This window comes from Nothoprocta perdicaria, unplaced genomic scaffold (assembly GCF_003342845.1).
Source record: "Nothoprocta perdicaria isolate Ctin4 unplaced genomic scaffold, notPer1 scaffold_75, whole genome shotgun sequence".
Lineage (NCBI taxonomy): Eukaryota > Metazoa > Chordata > Aves > Tinamiformes > Tinamidae > Nothoprocta > Nothoprocta perdicaria.
This window is the reverse complement of record NW_020456032.1, coordinates 1414443-1433923: the sequence shown is the minus strand read 5'-3', so window position 1 is coordinate 1433923 and position 19481 is coordinate 1414443. Positions and strand designations below refer to the sequence as shown.

General features: G+C 51.9%; 1 protein-coding gene across 5 annotated transcripts in view; it reads right to left on the bottom strand.

The window, feature by feature from the left end:
• The window catches only part of SEPT9 (septin 9), a 140143-nt gene that overhangs the window by 64462 nt on the left and 56200 nt on the right, over positions 1-19481 (bottom strand). Inside the window, exon 1 of one of the 5 annotated variants that reach the window (XM_026051426.1) lies at positions 9540-9596. The exons of 3 other annotated variants lie outside the window; for them this stretch is intronic. In XM_026051426.1, coding sequence (XP_025907211.1) covers positions 9540-9555 — 16 coding nt within the window. In that variant the 5' untranslated portion in view covers positions 9556-9596. Of the gene's footprint in view, positions 1-8818; positions 8979-9539; positions 9597-19481 lie in introns of those variants that run through there. One more of the 5 variants, XM_026051423.1, reaches the window with a different exon arrangement.

The window sequence follows — 19481 nt, the reverse complement described above, 5'->3', positions numbered from 1 at the left end:
AGAAAAAATCCACACTCAGATTAAGTCAAAATCCCACATTTCTATTCAATATAATGGAGTTCTAGGAAGGTTTTAGTTTTCATTCGCTGCTGTACTTCAGTTTATACAATCAGTAACTCTGAGCAAAATGCTTCCAGATCAGAACAGTGCATTTCACATTCATTATATTCATTTCATACAAGTACAGAAAATTACATAAAGTATAGAGTATCCAGCCCTTTTACTGGCCCAGCCACTGCCTTTCTGTACTGCTTTTTGTCTCCTATCCATGCTCCAGTTCCCTCAGGGAAGCAGAGAAGAGGGAAATAAATATTCCTCCTGTCCCAGGGGGCTGCAGAATTGTTTTGGTTCATTGATATTTCTAAGTTCCTCAAAACTGCTGGCAAGCAGGTTAAATTAGGATGCAGATGGTATCACAGCCCCCAGGCAGCACTGTGCTACCAACTCACAGGGCACCAAGGCCTCAAAAAAAAAAAAAAAAAATAACAGAAGACGGAAAAACAAAGTTCTCAGTTTTAAGAGGCCACAAGCACCATATGATGTCAGAAACCAGCACTAGTCACCATCCTGGTGACTCATGAGCCCCAAAGCAGAGACGCCCACGTAACGAGCAACCTGTGGGCGACAGAGGCTCATCGCTGGAAGAGCAGCAATTAAAGCAAATAAACCATTAAGCGATCAACTGTCTGCTCAATAATATGCTCTGATGGCTGGAAGCATCACATAGTGCTTAAAATGCTAGGAGAAAGGTAATGTGGTACAAATGACTCCCTTGCACGGATGGGAAAAGGGGCTCCAATGTGCCACGTAGCTCCCTCGGCTTGCCGGTTCCCAACCCGGCCCACGCTGTGGATGTTCTTCCCCCTCCCCAAACCCACCTCGGTGCTTCACCTCCCTCTCAAGAGCAGCAACAGACCCAACGACAGCTGCAAGACGGGAGAACGTCCATCTGAGCCCGCAGCATCCCAAGCAGCCGCCAGCTGCCCCCGGCAGCACCGCTGTCCCCAGGGACAGCTTGTTCGTAGTGGCAGCAGAACACACACAAGCATAGCAGCAGCACCAACACGCCATCGTATCACTTGTCCTCGACGGCCCGGGAAACCAACTGGGCTCCCACTGACCCCAAGTGGGACATCGCAGCAGAGGGAGATGGCGAGGAGGGAGTGCAGGAGCAGGCACAGGAGCGATGTGGTTGCTGGTATCGCTGCTGCTGGCAGCAAGGGGACACGGCACTGGGAGCACCCACACACATTCGGAAGCTCAGCAGCTGCATCTGAGGAGGAATGAGAATACTCTTCCTCAGCAAATGTGCCTCAAAACAAAACAAAGTCATCCCTTCTGTGTTTCTCCTGTCTCTGTGTTTCCAACAACCATATGGAAGAAGTACAAAAGCCTCTGGTTCCCAGGAGGTACTTTCTAGGCTTGTCCTGTTCTTCTCCATAACAAGTCCCAGAGAACCAGCACCGTTCCACGCTAGGTGCCATTTCCCCCCACCGTTAATCCTGAGCATGAGTCCTGGGCCATGTCAGAAGACATCCAACTCACCAGGAGCCAAGGGCCGCCTTTAAGTTGTGGTGGCAGCTACTCAACTGCCTCCTCCACCCAGAAAGAAAGGGCAGCTGTGCAGGCTGCCATCTGTGGTGCTCTCTCCGTTTCCCTTGTCCTGCAGCCTATGTGATCATGAAATCTCTGGATGCACTTTGGATTTTCCCAGTGGATCACCTGGAGCATTGCACACCCTTTTCATGTCCCAAGCTGCCAAGCGCTGGTTGCAGATCCCCGTCACCCTCTGGGAAAAGGCTGGACTCACAGCACTGGCTCCTTTGACAGAGCAACCCGAAAGTGGCCTCTGCTGTCACAGGCCGAGCTCAGGCTCTCTTCCAGCTCGCTGCAGAAAATGGCAATTGCAAACACATATGCAGGAGGGAAGACTCCCCTCTCACTGACCCTGTTGGATCAACGTTGCGAGCGCAGATAACTCACTTCTTAGCACTAACAAATGAGCTGCGAAGGACAATTTTGCTGGCAGCGGTGATAGGACAAGCACTGCTACCGTCACCAACTGCAGCACCTAAGTATCAGTCCAACTCCCTAAAAGACCATTTAACAGCCTCAAAGTGCCCTGCAACCCAAGGCTGGAAAGGAAGAGAAGATGGAGACAGGAGCCGGACAGGGACAGATCTTGAGTTCCCGGGCGGATAAACACTCAGAAAGAGAAGAGACAAGGGACCCTCTTTGTGTCTCAGAGATAAAGGTCCTGCTAGCAGCAAAACCTAATGATCCACTGAAGTTTCAACCAAATCAGGGCTGCAAATACCTTGGACCATCTCTGATGGACAAGACACATCCACAGAGCAGTGAGAGGTGCAACAGCCTCACACAGACGATCCAACATCAGTTCAACCTAGTTTCTTAGGTGCCAACAAGAGGACATCCGCAGCTGCAGGAGGCAGAGCAAAGGCTGCACGGACACCGGCAAGGTCTCACCTTTTTGGCACGCAAACCAGTTGAAAGCCAGCTCAGACAGGCCACGCACCCTGGAGTCACAGCTCCTAAGTGTCCCCAGGAGCCCCAAATGCTGAGCTCGGTCCAGCAACTTTGCAGAAGCAATCACAGTAAAAGCCTGAGTCACAGCTGTCAGGAGATAAGAGCTTTCATTAATTTAGGGGCAGCTTTTCACAACAGGTCAGGAATAACAACAAACCTCTCCGTTGCCTGAGGCCTGCTGCTCCCCAGCATCCCTCACAGCATAGGGGTAGAACGAGGTCTCAGTGGTTTCAGAACCACCAAACAAGACAGCAGCAGAACCAGTAGACTCAAAACTGCTGCTTGCCCCATGGGCAGAGCAAACAGGACCTTGAATGTGTGAAATGAAAGATGACTGGGCCTGCACTGAAGGGCACACCAGGGCAGCCCAGCCCTGTCGCATGACAAGTTCCCACGCTGGCAACCGATCCCTACCAAACAGGCACTTCTGCATCAGAAACCAGACTCGAACCCATCAACATCTTTTACAGGTATCAAACAGCCTCGATAAGGCAGTAATTTGGGAAGCTTGGCCTGCTGTCTCTGTGTCCTCCTTCTCATGATTATAGCAGTGCCCTCCACAGTTCATTGCAGCACAAGGAGAAGGGGGAAGGAGAAGGTCAGGAAAGGGAAGGCCCGTATAATGAGACTGCAGAAATATATTGCCTTAAATATCAAATATCAGAGCTAGAAACATGAATATCTAGAGTGATTATGGGCTCTCAAGTCTCCATTATTGTCTTTGGATTTATGTCAAGTCCCAGTCTGGGTTGCGCTGCTGCTGCCTGGGTTCTGCCTCCTGGGAAAACAGGCTGGTCAGCTCTGAAAGGAGAGCGGAAGCCGGACTAAAACACAGAAATTAGATCAGCCCCCTGGCAATGCACCCACGGGCGAGCACCTCTGAGGTGCCAGGACCCTCCCTCAGCAGCACGTTTGCTGGCATTTATTGGCCTACAGACGTAGGCGAGATCCCTAGGACGCACTAGCGTAGCCCGAAGTGCACAGGAGGTACTTCCTCCTCGCTCTGCTCTCATAAACCACCCACTGGCAATTAGCAAAGAGTAAAGCAGGAGAATGATTACATCTTAGATGAGCCTAAATTTCAGGAATTGCTTACCAGGATCCCAGGGAGTGGTGAGAATTCGGATGAGCAGGTACGGGGTATGCCCCAAGAGCTTGCACTACCTCTGGGCACCAGCGGCATGCTTGCACAGCCAAAGTGCCCAACAAGACCCAGACATCAAGCCCTCGCCCATGCCCTGCCCCTTCACATGTAACCACTTTTGACAAGTCTCTATTATTAGCACAACACTGCAGTCAGTTTGTCCAAGACTGATCTCAAAGGGAGAGCGAGAGCTTACCCGTACCAGCCAACGCTGGATGCTCTCCATCCTGACAGAGAGCCAAGGACACGCTGCTCCATGGTAGAGTGCTTGCCCACCCTCAAGGAGAGGCAGCCCAGCCCTTGTTGCATAAGATGACTATTAACAACGACCTTTGGATGATCCTACATCCTCACCGGGGCCAAAGGCTATTCCCAGAGTCTAGCTCATGTGCACAAAGAGATCCCTGTCCTTTTCTTCCCTTTCCCACCCCCTCACAACCTCTTTATTCCCAAGGAACTAAATATACATGGGGAAAAAACAACCTACTCATGCAGGTCTCCATTGCTGTTAACAGGCAGATGCAATTTTTCCACTCTGAGCATGGAACACCAGCTCTATTGGGAAAAGATAACTCACGCCTTCCCACAGACACTTTCCTTGGGCTGGTCAGCCTTCCACACCACGTGCTGATTTGGCAGAATACTTCCAGCCACCCCAGCCTTTTATCTCCAATTCAGAAACGTAGCTAGGGTGGGAGAAGGAAGAGAAGAAGCCTCTCTGAGGTCTCCCTAAAGCTTTCTGAGGATGCTAGAGGTGGCAGCCCGTCTTGGAGCAGCACACGCATCCCATGCGCTAGGAGAACAGAAGCTGACTCTAACCACACAAACCTAATGAAAAGAAGTATCAGAAAAGACTAGTTACAACTTTGTTTTTTTGAGGACAGTCAAAGCAATTCAACAAATGGAGTGTTTAGGAGCTTTGCCTCAATTCTAGGTATAATTTGACTTTCTTTTTTTTTGCATTTTCTTTTCCAGGCCTTCAACTTCCGCACAGACAGGCCTGCTAAGTCACAGACCCAGCCTCCCAGCCTGCTCCCATGCATGAGACCACGTAAGCACAGCTGATGGCCCACCCTGCCAGCGCCCAGCAGGGCTAACGGGACAAAAGCAGCAGCCTGAACCCAAAGGAGAACACCAAGCACATCCCTTCTCCCAGGCTTCTCACCATATTGAATTCAAGTCACATCGCCCACATAACATTGTGACCGTCCCTCTGGCGCGTTACTGCTAATATTAGCACGGCGGTTGGGTCTCAGCATCTGCAGCACGCAGGCGGCAGCTGCTGCCCTTGCAGCAGGAATGCGAGCCCTGCACGGCCTCGGGGACGAGCCGCAGCCACGCAGCCCAAGCACAGCCCACGCATGTGCTCGAGGAGATTTTAAGGGCTTCAGGGACAAGCCCATGAGATTCACACATGGGAAAACGCTGATTATTTAACATGGAACCCTTCGGAAAACAACCCGGCTTCCTGCTTTAGTCTTGAATGAACCTTTAAAACCACAGCACAACTGAGGACCTCACGGAGCCTGTACTGAAACACTGTGAGTGGCGTGTGGTGGGCAGCACAAGAAGCATGTGGCAGTGAAGTGTCCAACACCAGAGAAGTGGAAGAACTCTTCCCGTCCAGAGCGGAGGGCACTGGCCGGCCTGGGAGGCTCCCGGCCCTTTTCAACACCCAGCTCCACTGCAGCTCATGACTACCACGACGGCAGTAGGATTGCATGTTGACAAGTTCCACCAGTGGTGTCCCCCACACTGGCTGCCAGGGCAGTTCACCTTTGCAGTGTTATCCCAGATCTTTCACAAGATCCAAGTCTAGACTTAGACTAAGGCAAAAGAATAAGTCAGCAAAAGCTCTTTGGAGGATTAACCACTGTCAGGGAAGGCTTCCTTGTGGTTTCTGCCAAAGCAAAGCTATGAACCTTTGTGTTCTACCCAGCCAATTACGTTCTACTCCACTACGCTACCCTGCAATTTCAGGCGATTACAGCACCACGCGGCATTTACTGTCATGTGTTGTCTGCATCTGCCACAAAATTCTGAGCTCCGGCATGATTGCAAAGAATCGAATCCGGTGTCAACTGACATCATTGGCAGAGAGCGCTCGGCATCATGGCTGCCAACTCATCAGCAGCAATTCCCAGCAAAAATGAGCCTCAATTAGCCCTGTGATTGCGTTAGGGAATAGGCATGTTCCCACAGAGGGAGGGCCAAAGCCGCAGGTCGCTTTTCTTTCTCTTCAAGAAGTGCACGCGACAGCCTGCGTGTGCCATGCTTTCAAATCCTCAACAAACAAAGCACAAGCATCCCACTCTGGAGTTATCTCTGGCCATGATCACAAGCCACCAGAGATGCAAGTTGCTTAATCTTCAGGATCCCACGAGGTCTACAGTGAGTGCCTAAGATGCTGGCATTATAGGATCACTCAATTGGAGCATCATCAGGGCAGTCTGGTGGCTGCACACACAGTTAAAGCCCTGCCCAGGAATCCCACCGCCTGGTTTGAGTACTGCAATGGGCTCCCTTCCACACTGCTCCCAGGTATGTATTTTGGATTATGGAAGGGAAGTTGGCTGCAGGCCTCTCTGCTGCACCACAAGGTTGGCCGCCCCAGGGCACTGCTCCATTTCAGAGCAGCCCTGACAGTCTGAGGGCAGACGTGAGCGTGGGAAGGACTGGCGCAATCAAGGCTGCACCAACGACATTTCAGAAGACCTGCCAAAATCTTTAAACCCAGAAGAGAAACTATTAAGTCCCGCAAATCTTGGCAAATCACAGACCTAATATTGCTCTCCTCTTAATAAAGAGGAGGAAGCTCTTGCCAGACAAATAAGCAGGATTAGTGTCTTCACTGCTGTACCTGTCCGCCCTGTGAGAAGTGGAAATATTGCTAACTGGCCAAAGCAATCACCTCCCTTGCATCACTGGACATAAGGAAGAGCACATACAATCTGCTGTGCTATGTTGCCCCTTGATACGTTGTTGTGATTTGGAAACTAAGCTCTAGTTGAATATTTTGCCCTCCGTTGCATGCTCCACAGGTCACTAAGGGTGACAGCAGCAAGTCCAGTTGGGTCTGTTCCTCTCTACCTTCTGTGCTCCAGCAGCTAAATGAAACCTGTTGGTCCTACCTCTGGAAGAGACGCTAAGAGAAAGTTAGGCAGGAACCATCGCGTTGATTCGGAAAGGCTAGTGGCAGGTAAGAGCAAAGAGGGCACTGCCTGCTGGATGAGCTGGTGTTTCTGCCTCATGGTGTTTTGGGCTGATCTTTCCGGCTTGGCCATGGGCTGGTTCAGGCTGAGATACCCACCCAGCAGACCGGAGCGCTACATCTACTGCCCCACACACCAGAAATTAATGCTGCTGCTCTCGGGAAGCTGCTGTGCAGCTGATAAAATTGTGAAACAGGAGCCTGGATCCCTGTTCAAGGGCAAGGCCAGACCTTTGGTTGTAGGTACACAGAGCTTCTCCATACACAGGCAGGAACTTCGTAGTGCTCTATGGGTCGAAAATCTTACTGCGAGCAGCTTCATGCCATGGAGGAACGTACACATCCCGGAACAAGCCAACAAGGGCTCAGAGCAGAGCCTTTACCATATTCAAGCAGAGAATTACTCCCTTTCAGGGATTTAAATACAATTGGAGCAGACAAAAAAGGGCTGTAATTACATCAGCATTCGAGAGCACTGCAGCCGGGAGGCCGGCAAGTCCCCAAAGGGCAGTTACAAACGCGCCGCGGAGCCAAGAGCACAAAACCGATCGCCGACCCGGGCCGCTCTCTATGCTCAGACTGTCATTAGTCGCTACCTCCATGTGTCCCCCCGTGCCCTCCACCCCCGGTGCTCCGTCACCACTCGGGCTGTGCGCAACAACGCGGGGGCTCAAGAAGAAAGCAAAGATGGACGGAGCTGGACGTTACAGCGAGAGCAGCAAACTGGGACTCAGAAGTGCGCTGAGTTCCCAGCTCTGCCACACGTTTCCTGTATGACCTGGAAGAGGAATTATTGTGCTTTCAGCTTCCCCATCTACAAAGCAAGAAAAACAATACTTTGCTCCTTCCCAGAGCTTCCCAGGACTGAGCTTGCCAGGAGGCAGGGAAGTTATCTCAACCCACAGCCAGACCCGCAGACCCTGTATAAGTTTTCATCACAGTACCCTCTATTTTTCTTGTTTTTTTTTTTCTTTTTTTCTTTTCTTTTTTCCTAAAGGCCACCATAAGAAGCTCAGCTTGGACAACAGCCAAGATGCGCGAACGCGCGTGCACAGGGACGGAGCTGCTTCGCCAGAACTCTGCTCCGTTCAGGAAGACGAGCTCCCTGAGCAGTTTTCCACGTCCTCTCCAGGGCAATCCCCTCGCTCATCCACCCGCCTCCAACTTGTTTCTTGGGGAGCAGCTCGACTCAGCCTTTCACGTCCTTCGCTGCTCGGCCAGCGCGTGGGGCAGAGCCAGAGCCACCCCACGGGAAGGGATCCCCTCCGGCGCGGCAAGGGGGCTGCACGGAGATCCTGCGCAGCAGAGCGCTGCGGCGCTCTGGAGCTCCTGGAACTCTGCCCCAGGACGAGCGAGAGGCTTTCGAGGGCGGCAGCTCCCGCTATGGATGTTTTGGAAAACTAGACTCATCACCCATCGCGCAGCTCCGTTCTAGCTGCGCTCACATCTAGGAATCTGGAACCAAGAGCAAGGCCCTCGCCTGGCGGATGCACAAACTTTTTAATGTGGCAGTCGCACATAAATAAATAAATATAAATGCAGGCAACTTGGAAAGGCAGGAAGAAAAATACCCTGCGAGGTCCTGCTCCGAACAAAAGGCACCAGCGTGCAAACGGCAGGGCGGAAAAGCGTCCCGTCCCGTCCGGAGCGCGGGGCGGCAGCTGCGGACCCCTCTGCGCCCCGGCGGGGTCACAGCCCGTCCCCGCGCTGCCGGGGACCGCTCCCGCCGGCCACACCGACCCCGCGGGCGCGTCCCCGCCACGGAGGAGCGGGGGCCCCGCGCCCCGTCCCCCGCACCCCGCCGGGCAGCGGCAGCTCCCGCCCCGTCCCCGCAGCGCTCCAACAAGCGGCTCCCCGCTCTCTCCGCGCCCGCGGCCAGGACCCCCGCTCCGCTCCCGCGGCGCCCCCCGACCCACCTTCGAAGTCGGAGATGATGCCCTCCAGGTGCGCGTTCACGGCCGGGTCGGCCATGGCCGGGGCCGCGCGGAGCCCGGGCGGGTGCGCGCAGGAGCCGCCGCCTCCCGCGGCCGAATGAATGGAGGGGGTGGGAGCGGCGGCCCCGGCCCGGCCCGGCCCGGCCCGGCCCGGCCTCCTCGCCGCGCACTGGCTGCGCCCCGCGCCCGTCACCCCGCCCCGCGCCGCCAGCGCTGCCGCCGCGGGGCCTGGACACCCCCGCTGCCTGGCACGGGACACGGGGCACGCAGAGGAACGGGGTGCCTCGCCCCGGCCATGCTGCGGACTGCTCATAAACCCCCTTGCTTTGCCATCCTCTGCTTTGCCATCCTGCGCTGCCTCCGCCTTTGCCAGGGAAACAGCAGCTCCATCGCCCCCTTCTCTTCCCTCAACTGCCCCCTCCACCACTCAAACCAAATCGCTAATACCCATGCCCTCCAAACGCTTTCTGCAGGCGAAGGGAGGCATTGAGCACAGAGCAAGATGAGCAGAACAGGACGAGCAGAACAGGAAAGGCTGCAAATCCTGCACGGAACCAGAGCGAGCACTGAGGCAGCGAGCGGGGCTGAGCCCTGCTGCTGCGGCCACGCTCCACTCCATCCGAGCTCCTCTCCATCCGAGCTCCAAGCTGAGCACAAGCTCCACACGCCTATGCCAGCCTCAGGCTCTGCTGCACAGACTTACCTCCCCGTCTCTCCATTTACGCAGTTTAGGCGCCGGTTCTGCCTTCCCAGGTTCACTCAGACGCTGCTTTTCTGACCCTCTACCTTTCTATCCGCCCATCTCGGGCTTCAGTAGCGTCACTGGGGGGTTGTTACTGCCCACTGAACGCGATAAGAGCCAAAGAGCCAAAAGAACCGCACAGGTTTTAATCCACCTAATGGTTCACCCAAAGAAAAACTATGCGAAGCAGGAGGACACCTCTGTTACTGCAGGAGGTCAGCGTTTCATCGCTTATTTTATACTTTTAATTTTACAGCCCTCCCACTTCCAAACTCTACTCACCCCCCAGGCTTTCAGCAGTGCATGTGAACCAGAAAATGAAACCAACTGCAACCATTTCATAACCTCGAGAACAAGCAGAACGGCAACGTTGACCTAGGCTTCCCGTGCTGTTAACAGCTTAAGGTTTTAATCCAAGGAAAGCTTATTATTTTTAAGCATGAGAGCCATTTAAATAAGCTGAGTAACACACCTTTAAAAGAGATGCATGGTGTTAGACCGTGCGGTTTTCCTCCTCCACTCACAAAAAATTAATGCTGATCTCTTTAGATAAAATGCTTAGCAACATCAGAAACCAATATACCGCAGCAGTTCAGAGCGGGGCACTCTCCGTGCCATCACAGGCTTAGATATAGAGACATATTAGATATATAAATTCATAAATGTGTCACCATATGACTGTTGTTTAGCAAGACATAAGCACAAGCCTCCCTGAATGTGCCTAGTACCCCAATTGTTCCAGATTTCTTGGACTAGAGCAGGAAAGAAGCTGGATTTGCAGCCAGGACTGCTCGTTTCGGGGCTTTGGTTGGGTCTTTGACCTTCTCATGTCCACACGTGGCCTTTGGTGACTGCTGCTGCTGTACCCAGCACCACAAACGGGTTGACCTGCTCCAGAGGCCCCCACGTTGAAGGAAAGTGGGTTTCTTTCTTTTAAGTGGTGTTGTGTGAGTCAGATCCACGATCTATTCCAAACGGGCAAAAACATCACTATTTATTGCTAGTTAGTAAGGGAGAAAAAGCTGCTTTTCTAAAATCTGGTGATGATTCCCTTGTTGGAGCTCTGTTACCTGGATTAGACTCCTACAAAGGCGGTCTAAGAATCATAAACCTCTGCACTGTCATCACAAGGTTGCAGATTGTTCTTAAAGGAGGAGAAATGAACTAAGCAAGAAAAACTAAAGATCAACATTTTACAAAAGAGAAAAAACGACAGGCTCCATCTCAGGAAGGACTAAGCACATCTTTTAATGGTCAGAGACACAGGGAAGAGTGTTGCACTGGGATGAGGGCTCTGCTTTTGACATCACTAGAGGCAATAAGTGCTAAACCACTAGAAGAAACTATAACCTGATTTTCTCTGATTACAGACTATCAGGACATCTGCCTGTGTTAGGATGCTCAGAGCTTTGCAGCACAAGAGTTTCAGAGAGTTTCATGACGCTGGGTCGCTTTGCATTCCCTAAACAAAGCCTGTGTTATCCTCTTGCATCTGCTGTCTGCTTCTAATAAAGGTGCAGCAAGCTGACAGGCCTAGAGGACACCCCCAAGAAGTGTAAAATAAAATGTCTTGGGTATAAGTGTTCATTCTCATTAAAATCAGCTGCCAGGACAGCAAATAGTGCGCCCGTTTGCACCTGAGGCTCTGAAAAGGAGAGAGGAAAATGGAAAATTACAGCAAACTAATGAATAACAAGAATATCCAGAGCTCTAATAACAAATATTTTAAATAGGAAGATATGTAAACAGCTCACCCAAGTGCCTAACCCAAGCTCCTGCTACTTAGAGGAGGAACAAGCTTTTCTCGAGAGAAGATAAGCCCATAGCTCTCTCCTGGAGATTTTCTTGCACTTTTATCTGATTTCGCTTCTCTCAGAGGCATAGCTTTACCATGGGGCTTTAAGACCAAATGAATCATTCAGGCACCAAGTCTGCACGTATTAGGCTCGGTAGCGTTTCCTCTGGTTTGTCACCTTTCTTCTGAGCCCTCAAACTTGTGTTCGGCAAAAACTTTTCTTCTTGAAAGGTGAAAACTTTGCAGATGAAGATGGAGAACCCAGTCCCAAAGGATGGAGAATCTACCACTTTCCCTGCAATCTCTTCCAGGGGTTCATCATCAGCATATCAAAAGCACTGCTCATCCAAATGCAATCTTGGCACAGGCCCTGTTTCACCCTTGTCTAGCAGGTTGAGAAGATTAGGACCCTGAATCTTCTCCTGATGAAAGCTCTCCCACACTAATCAAGTCAACTATCTTCCTTTTGATGAACTAATCAGGTTTCGCTTCTTTGCGCCTTGTGTCAGGTATTTTCTCCAGTCCCTTAGTCTTTTTTTTTTGTGATTTTTCTTACTCCTTTTCCCCCATTCATCACAAATGTTTAGTTTTGTTTCTCTGTTTTTAACATGAAGATCTCTATTTTTTAAAACAATTTTTAAAATAAAGAGAATATCGAATACCTGGATTCTCTTGTGCCATACACCACATAAAAATCACATCTCCCCTGTTGTTTCCTGGATTACAACCACTCCTCAGGTAATCCAGGGCATGCAGCTTATTGACCGCCTGTGCCTTTTCTCGTTTCCCATCCTCTGCTTTTAGCTGAACAGAAACCCTCCCGTGATGCTGTTTTGTTGGCCTAGAAGGGAGTTTCAGTCTCTGTGAAAGCAGCCTGTACAACAGGAGATCACCAACTTTAAACCAGCATGGTCTGATGATACGCTGCACTTGTAAGTAGCCTTGACCCTTGCTCCTTAGCTTATCTTTACTCCAGTGGTCACTACTACCTTAAACGGAGTCTTGACTTTTTAAAATGCCTTCTCTAAACGTGTCTGTCTTCTGGCACGTGCTTCTCCCAGGCCCCATAAGGTGCTTGGCTGAATATCTGCAGCTGAACTAGCTGCTTCCACCTTCCCCAAGAGGCTGACACGAGGCTGTTCTCCATACCTGTCACTTCACACGCCAGATGTTGTCCACGTGGCCGCCTGACGCCTGCACGCCTTGCAAGGACATCCACCCTTTCTAGTGCAGATTTTGGCAAGGGCATCCAACTGTCCAAAGCACTCCACGCTCAGGTTAAACAAACAGTTGTGTTAGCTCTCTGCCCACGAGCTCAAGAGGTCCTCCAGGCCCTCCAGACAAGGGTGGCCCTCACAGGCTTCTCCAAAGCCCAGCAGAGCCTCCCTGGGAAGCAGCAGGCGCTGGTTGCTGCTTCTGCTGCAACGTCAGGCTTGGTGGACCATGAACTGCCCGTTGATACCGAGAAGACAGGAAGTTGCTTCAAGAAAAGGAGCAGCGAAAGGAAAATAAACCACAAGCACATGGAAGGTGTCAGCATTAAAAGACACTTTTGCAAGTCAGGCTAAGGCAGACGAGATTTTTTTTTTATATACACAGATTTTGAACAGCGCTGTAGTTTGTTTGCAGGAGACCAAGAATGCAGTTTTCAGGCAGATTTTCTTCCTCCCACAAGTCAAGGTTTTTCTGAACCCTCACTGCTCTCTTATCACACTCACAATCTACTGCAGGCATAAGCGGAGGCTCACTTAGACTACACAGCATTAGTCACTGTGGCTACGCGAGTCTTAAATTATCTAGCACAAGAAAGCAAGTAAATTAATCCACATCATCTTCCTTTTCCTCTTCTCCTAGTTTAATTAGAAAACAGAACCCTTTGTGAATTGGAGCCTCCTCTATAAAATACTTTGAGACTTACTCATCAGGATTGCTACAGAGGAGCACGTAAGTATCCTTATTAACAGCCCAATGTCTCCACCGGAAATGCAAAAATCTTTTTATTGCTGAGTTGAAGTTGCTGCTGGCGACTGATGCAACGTCCTTCTCAGCCTTTCAGAGGAGGTCCACGAAGCAGACGGAGGCTCTTGCACGGTGCAGAATTAGCCCTTCTGCCATCCACGGTGTCCCTGCAGGATCACTTCACAGCTAGCCACAGAGCAACATGCATGGGAGCATCCAGGTGGCTTTTGTCCAGAGGGTAGCATCAATTAGGGAAACATATAAAAATACTATATAATATATAATAATATAGCTATAACTGGAAAAAAAAAGAGAAAAAAGTGGGGAAAAAAAGCAGATTCTGAAGGTGATGGAATGGCAAGCAACATCTCTTCTTTAGAAAGAAAAACAAAAGTTTTTGCAATTACCAACACGTAACATTTTTGTAAATATCAACATATAAAGCCTTCTGCTTGTGTGCTCCCTGCTCCCGAGTTATAATGCTTCTGTCCCCAAACATTTCTGTTCATAAACCCCACATAAAAAGATGTTAAAATCTCCACTTTGCCCAATCTCCACTTCGAAGCAGGGAGAACTGAGGCGCGTAGCACCCACCCCTCTGAAAGAGCAAGCTGGCAAGGAAGAGGCTTTTAGGAAGCTCAGGTTCCAACTGGGGTGCTAGTCACTGCAGAAACTGCCTCGAGCACTTTGGAAACCAGGCCAGGGTGACTGGAAGGGGATGGGGAAGATCCTGGAAGAAGATACAGATGTTGTGTTCTCAGCACTTCTACCTGTGCTTTTGTGTAGGTGACACTGTGGATCCAACCCTCTGGATTATGCAGGAATTCCCGCAAGAAAAGGGCTCTTTCACAAGACCTCACGGTCTTCCTGCTTCCAAGGGAGCAGGAAACACACTGTGGACAGCCTTATTGCAGTGAGAGTCACACTTCCCACCCTGGCTTACCCAGGAAGCTAAAAGGAAGAAGAGTCCAAAAGTTAACTGCAGTGCCTTGACACTCCCAGTCCAGTTGTGGTCCAGCTCAAAAACTCAAACCCTAATGAGAGAGTGTTTGCTCAACTTTATTTCTCAATAAAAGCACAGAAGTTGGGCATGGGAAGGTCTCTGCCTAAGGGCTTTCAGCCATGGAAGATGCACGTATGGAAGGGAACTAGAATCACACAAAAGGTTAAAAAATGCAAAGTGGATTCAGTGATTCAAGATTGCTGGCCAACTAATTGATTTTATAAATCAATCATCAAATCAACTCATCTGCCTGGTGCCTCAAGGCTGTGAAGAGACATCTACAACACAGAATCAGTGTCCTGCACAAAGTAACCTGGATGGAGTCAAAGACTGGATAGCAGAAGCAGGATGACGACTTGCAGGATGATGCAAGGTCAGTACTTTAATGAAGTCTTCGCTTCTAAACAGAGTTAGTCATCAGGACCTCACTGCACTGGTGGGTTATAGACTGACTTTCAGGCACCTATATGATACAATTAAAAAAGTGAGTGCCCTTTAGGTGTAGTAAAGCCGATACTTTCAGTAGCTAAGTAGAAATCATTAGTGCTCTGTCTGGACTCATCCTGGCCACTCAGCATAAGTAAAAGCTAGCAAAAAATGAACACTGAGAGGAGATCCAACTGCTGGAAATATTGCAGTGATGTCCACTACACGGGAAACGTACTGCAGGCAAAGATCACCGTGGCCAAGAGGACAACAAAATCTTAAATCCAAACCCAAACCCTCTCATGGTATAACAGGTTAATAATAACCATGGGCTGGGAAGGATGCCTAGGGATCAGCATGAGCTCTGCTCGGAGCCTGATGTCATCGCTGAGCTCTGAATACACAACTGTGCTCCAGAAGAACCCGCGCTTTCTCAGTTTCCCAGTTTCTGAGGATCTGCACGCTTGCAGCAGGAACATTGGCTGACAGGGCACAGCAGAGACAGGGAAATGTGCTTGGGAGCAAGGGGTGCCCTTGCAGAACAGGGCAGGACATGTGGAGTAATAAGGAGCAGCCAGGAGGATGCAGGCAGAGGGACCCAGACTCCAGGCAGCTTCCATGAAGTCCTCCTTTCATGAAGTCCTCCTTGTGCTGCTCTCCTCGGCTGCAGGGCTGCAAGGACACGTCCCCCTCCCGCCCAGCAGCACTCAAAGCCTTATTGACTCGCAGCAGCAATCTGCCCATTCATGCCGTGACCTGCGCGTGCTCAGCGAGCGGGCTGCTCACCACGCTGAGCTCATGCTGCAAACGCCCGAGTCGCTCGGCGGGGTCAGAGCCCGGCTTGCCACGTTCCGCAGGGAGCCGGCGATCCCAACTATCGTGCATGCGGAGAACGGGGAAAGGGGAACCCGTTGCTGAGCCCGGGCCGAGAGGCACAAGCTGAAAAGCCAGCAGGCAGACTCGATACCAAAGCAGGGAACGGGACACGTGCAGAGGACAAGCGATGCATTTGCTCATCCCCTCCAGAGCGGGCCTGCAGGCTTCCCAGCGTCTCCGTGGGGTGGGCTGCGAGCTGCAATGCCTGGGAAGGAAAGGCAATTCCCTGGCGTTAACTAAACAGCAGAAGACACTTGTGTGGAGGGAAACACAAAGGGGACAGAAGGATCTCATCTGCCTGATGCCATCAAACCAAGCGCAGCCCAACTCTCTTATTTTTCTCATTTGTGTTTAGGGCAGATTTTCTTAAGAAAACGCGAGGTGCAGTGGGGTAAGGCCCAAGCCCAGATTAGCAGCAATTATACTTAATTCTTTTAATTATTTAATGAGAGCATTATTAAACAGCAGGTTTTAATGCTAAAACCAAATGCAGGCACAAGCCCCTGTGTTGCACGACAGCACAGATATTTTAACGGGAACGCGAGGGTTCAGAAACCTTGCTCACCTCTAATAACTTTAACACACGCGCAGAGCACAGCGCCTTTCCATTTGCAAAGCCCTTCCCAATGACTGAGGGATGCACCTGACTCCCGAAAGAACTGCAGGGCCTTTATCTCAAGGTGCAGAAGACCTCCCTCCGTTGCCACCACGTGTGCACCCTATGGTAGCTGCAAGGAGGGGAAACAGAGACATTCCCAGTACTGGAAAGTTCTCAGCAGCCCCTATTTATGGAGAGCTTGCAGGAAGAGACAAACTGGCACTGCTACACACACGCTCTGCTTCCAGACGTGTCTCACTCTTGCTTTCATGTGGTATCCAAGGCAGGGCTGGAAAAGTCACCCCTTCCCAAGAAAGAGAAGGCACAGAATGGGCTTTCCATAGCGAGGTAGCGCAGAGATCTCCACCAGCTGCTCGAGCAGATGCAAAGCCCGGCCCTCCTCTGACACGCTCATCCCCACTTCCCTTGGCACCCTCCTTCTCCATCCATCCATCCATCCATCCATCCATCCATCCATCCATCCATCCATCCATCCCTGCCTCCCCCTCCATCTCAAGTTGCGCAGCTCTCCGAGCCTCTCCCTGCTCCACGCAGCCGGGTACGTCACGCCGGAGCTGGGAAAGCAGCTTCTCTCGGTGCTGCTCCCTCGGCTGCTCTTCACAGCCGCCTGTTTGCGACCTTTTCAACCCCAAACTTCCCCGTCATAAACACACTGGCTAACGGTAGGAAACCTGCTTTTCTTACGCTTCTTGGAGAAGCTGCGTTCGGCAGCCCCGGCCCCCGCGCCAGCCCCTCGGCACTTTCTTCCTGCTCCTCTTGGATATCTCGGGCATGCAACCAAGTCTGCAGCACCACCGGGACTCCAAAGCACGCGGCGAGGCGCAGCAAGGGCTTCGAGCTGCAGACTGGGCCTCCAGGCCAGTGGGGCTGCCCCATCTCCTTTCTTAGGAGCAAAGATTTTATTTGGGTTATTCTTTTTCCCCTCTAGAAAGCCTGATAAGAACAATTCCCACCGCGAGCCTCCGTCCCACGCCCAGGCGGCTTCCTCTGCGCAGCGGGGCCAAAGCGCCGCGCGCTTACCGCGCTCCGGAGAAGGAAACGAGGGCAGGGAACAGAGCAGGGAGGAAGAACAAACCCACGTTTCTTTTCCTTTCCAAAGCCTTTGGCAAGGGCAGGGAAAGCCCCCGCTGAGATGCGGGGATGCTCTGCACACCACCAGCACCTAGCACAGCGCCCGCCTTCCCTCATCCTCCGAATCACCAGGTAAAGGTGAGAAGAGGTGCCCACAGGCTCCTCGGTGAGGTGAAGGGACCAAGACACCGTCCAGCACGAGCAAGGGCTGCTGATTCATTCCCCTGCTGCGGGTGGGGAAGGATGTCCCAAGGTCGGCGCGGCAGCTTCCCCTCGGCACGCCACCCGCCGCGGGAGCTGCTCGCGCTGCTCTGCACTCACACATCACATGCATGGGCACCAAAGAGCCGCTCTAGCGCCCATCGGGTACAGGGTGCCCGGGTGCAGAAGTGCCATCATGTCTCCCGTTAGCACCCACTGAAGTCCCACGCGGCCGCAGGAGGGAGGATGCGAGTGGCGACGGCCTTGCCAGGAGCACTGCCCGCAGCCGAGCCCTGCTTCGACAAGAACTTCTCTCCTGTGAGGGTGGCAGAGCCCTGGCACAGGCTGCCCAAGGAGGCTGGGGAGTCTCCTTCTCTGGGGATCTTCAAAACTCACCTGGATGCCACCCCATGCCCCGGGTGTCATTGCTGGAATAGACGGTTGGACTAGATGATTTCTAGAGGTCCCTTCCAACCTCAACCATTCTGTGATCCCGTTATAGTAAGCTGAGCTTGCACCCAAAACAGTGGTCACCTCACGCAGGGCCAAAGCGAAGGGACAGGGGTGAGCAGCAGAACACAGTCTACCCCAGCACATCCCCGTGCACCTCTCACACACCAGCGTGCAGGAAACATTCACTAGCTCCGTGCAACGTGCAGACGCCCGCAGCAAATTCAGAGAAGATTTGCTGGGAGAGAGCTAACTCTTTGGATGTCTGTGCTGAGTGAATCCCACTCGGCTTCTGCTGCGGCAGCAGAGGCACGGACAGTTCTGATGGATTTTGCTTTTGCATCACTCTAAGGCAGATGCCTACATCTGGTCAGATAGATCATATCCTCAGCTCCACCTCAGCACGACTAAGCCACTCACAGACATATATATATATATATATGTATATATATATACACACACACACACACATACATGACAGATACATAAAATTAGGCACAATCAATCCCATAACAAACTTGGGCTGGATAAATCCAAACGGGAAACAGAGCCAGCTGGCAGCCCAGCTCATGGAAGAGAATGAAGCCAACTTCCCTGGGGGAAACCAGTCATATAGGCGAGTCAGGTCTGTCTTGGTGTTTAAATCTCAGCATCCTCTCTAAAAGCTCACTGCAAGTGTTCTCAGACATACAAAAGAGACATAATCAAGATGCTCCCGCACTAACCAGGACCCGTTGCAATACACCGATTCTGCACGTTCCTGCTAGCAGAGGCTCACTAGGCAGCAGTACAGTGGTCATCCCAGGTCCATCTTCAAGGAAAGCACAACTAAACCAGCAAGACTCCAGGTCCTCGAGGACGACTCACCTCTCTGCTACAAAACCAGTGCAGCAGCAAAGATGCTCTCTTGCCAGAAATCCCATCGTGCAAGACACTGCCCTTTGCTCCACTCCGATTGCTCAGATCTCAGCTCTTTCTAATCCCGATTCAGCCTCTCAAAGAGGTGTGAGACGCACAGAAATTTTAAAAACTGAGTCGCTGCAGAATGGGGCTACTATGAAAGGTTTCAGGGGAAATTCCTTGGAGGTCCCTCCATCCCTCTCACACGCCCAGCAGCCCTGCCCACCCACGCACCGCCCTGCTGCCTCCAGGGCCTCTGGCACTGGGAGCTCTTTGCTGTTGAGATTTAGCTGTTTGTACATGAGGGACTCACGCAGAATCACCCGGTCAGTCTCTCCCCCGCCAGGAGGTCAACCCCAAAACTCCTTCAGGGCAAGGTACCACTTTGGTCAACCCCCATTCCGCAGCTGGCCTGAGCCCTGCTCTCCAAGCCCCGTCTCCTGGCACTGGCAGCGCTTGGCACGCGCGGGCAGGACACCCGCGGGATCTCGGGCTCTGCAAACAACGAGGATCCAGCGGCTGCTGGAGCTGTGCCGCAGGCAGCCAGAGCCGAGGGCCTTGCAGCGCTCGCCCTAAATGGAGCGGGGCCTGCGTCGGCGCAGG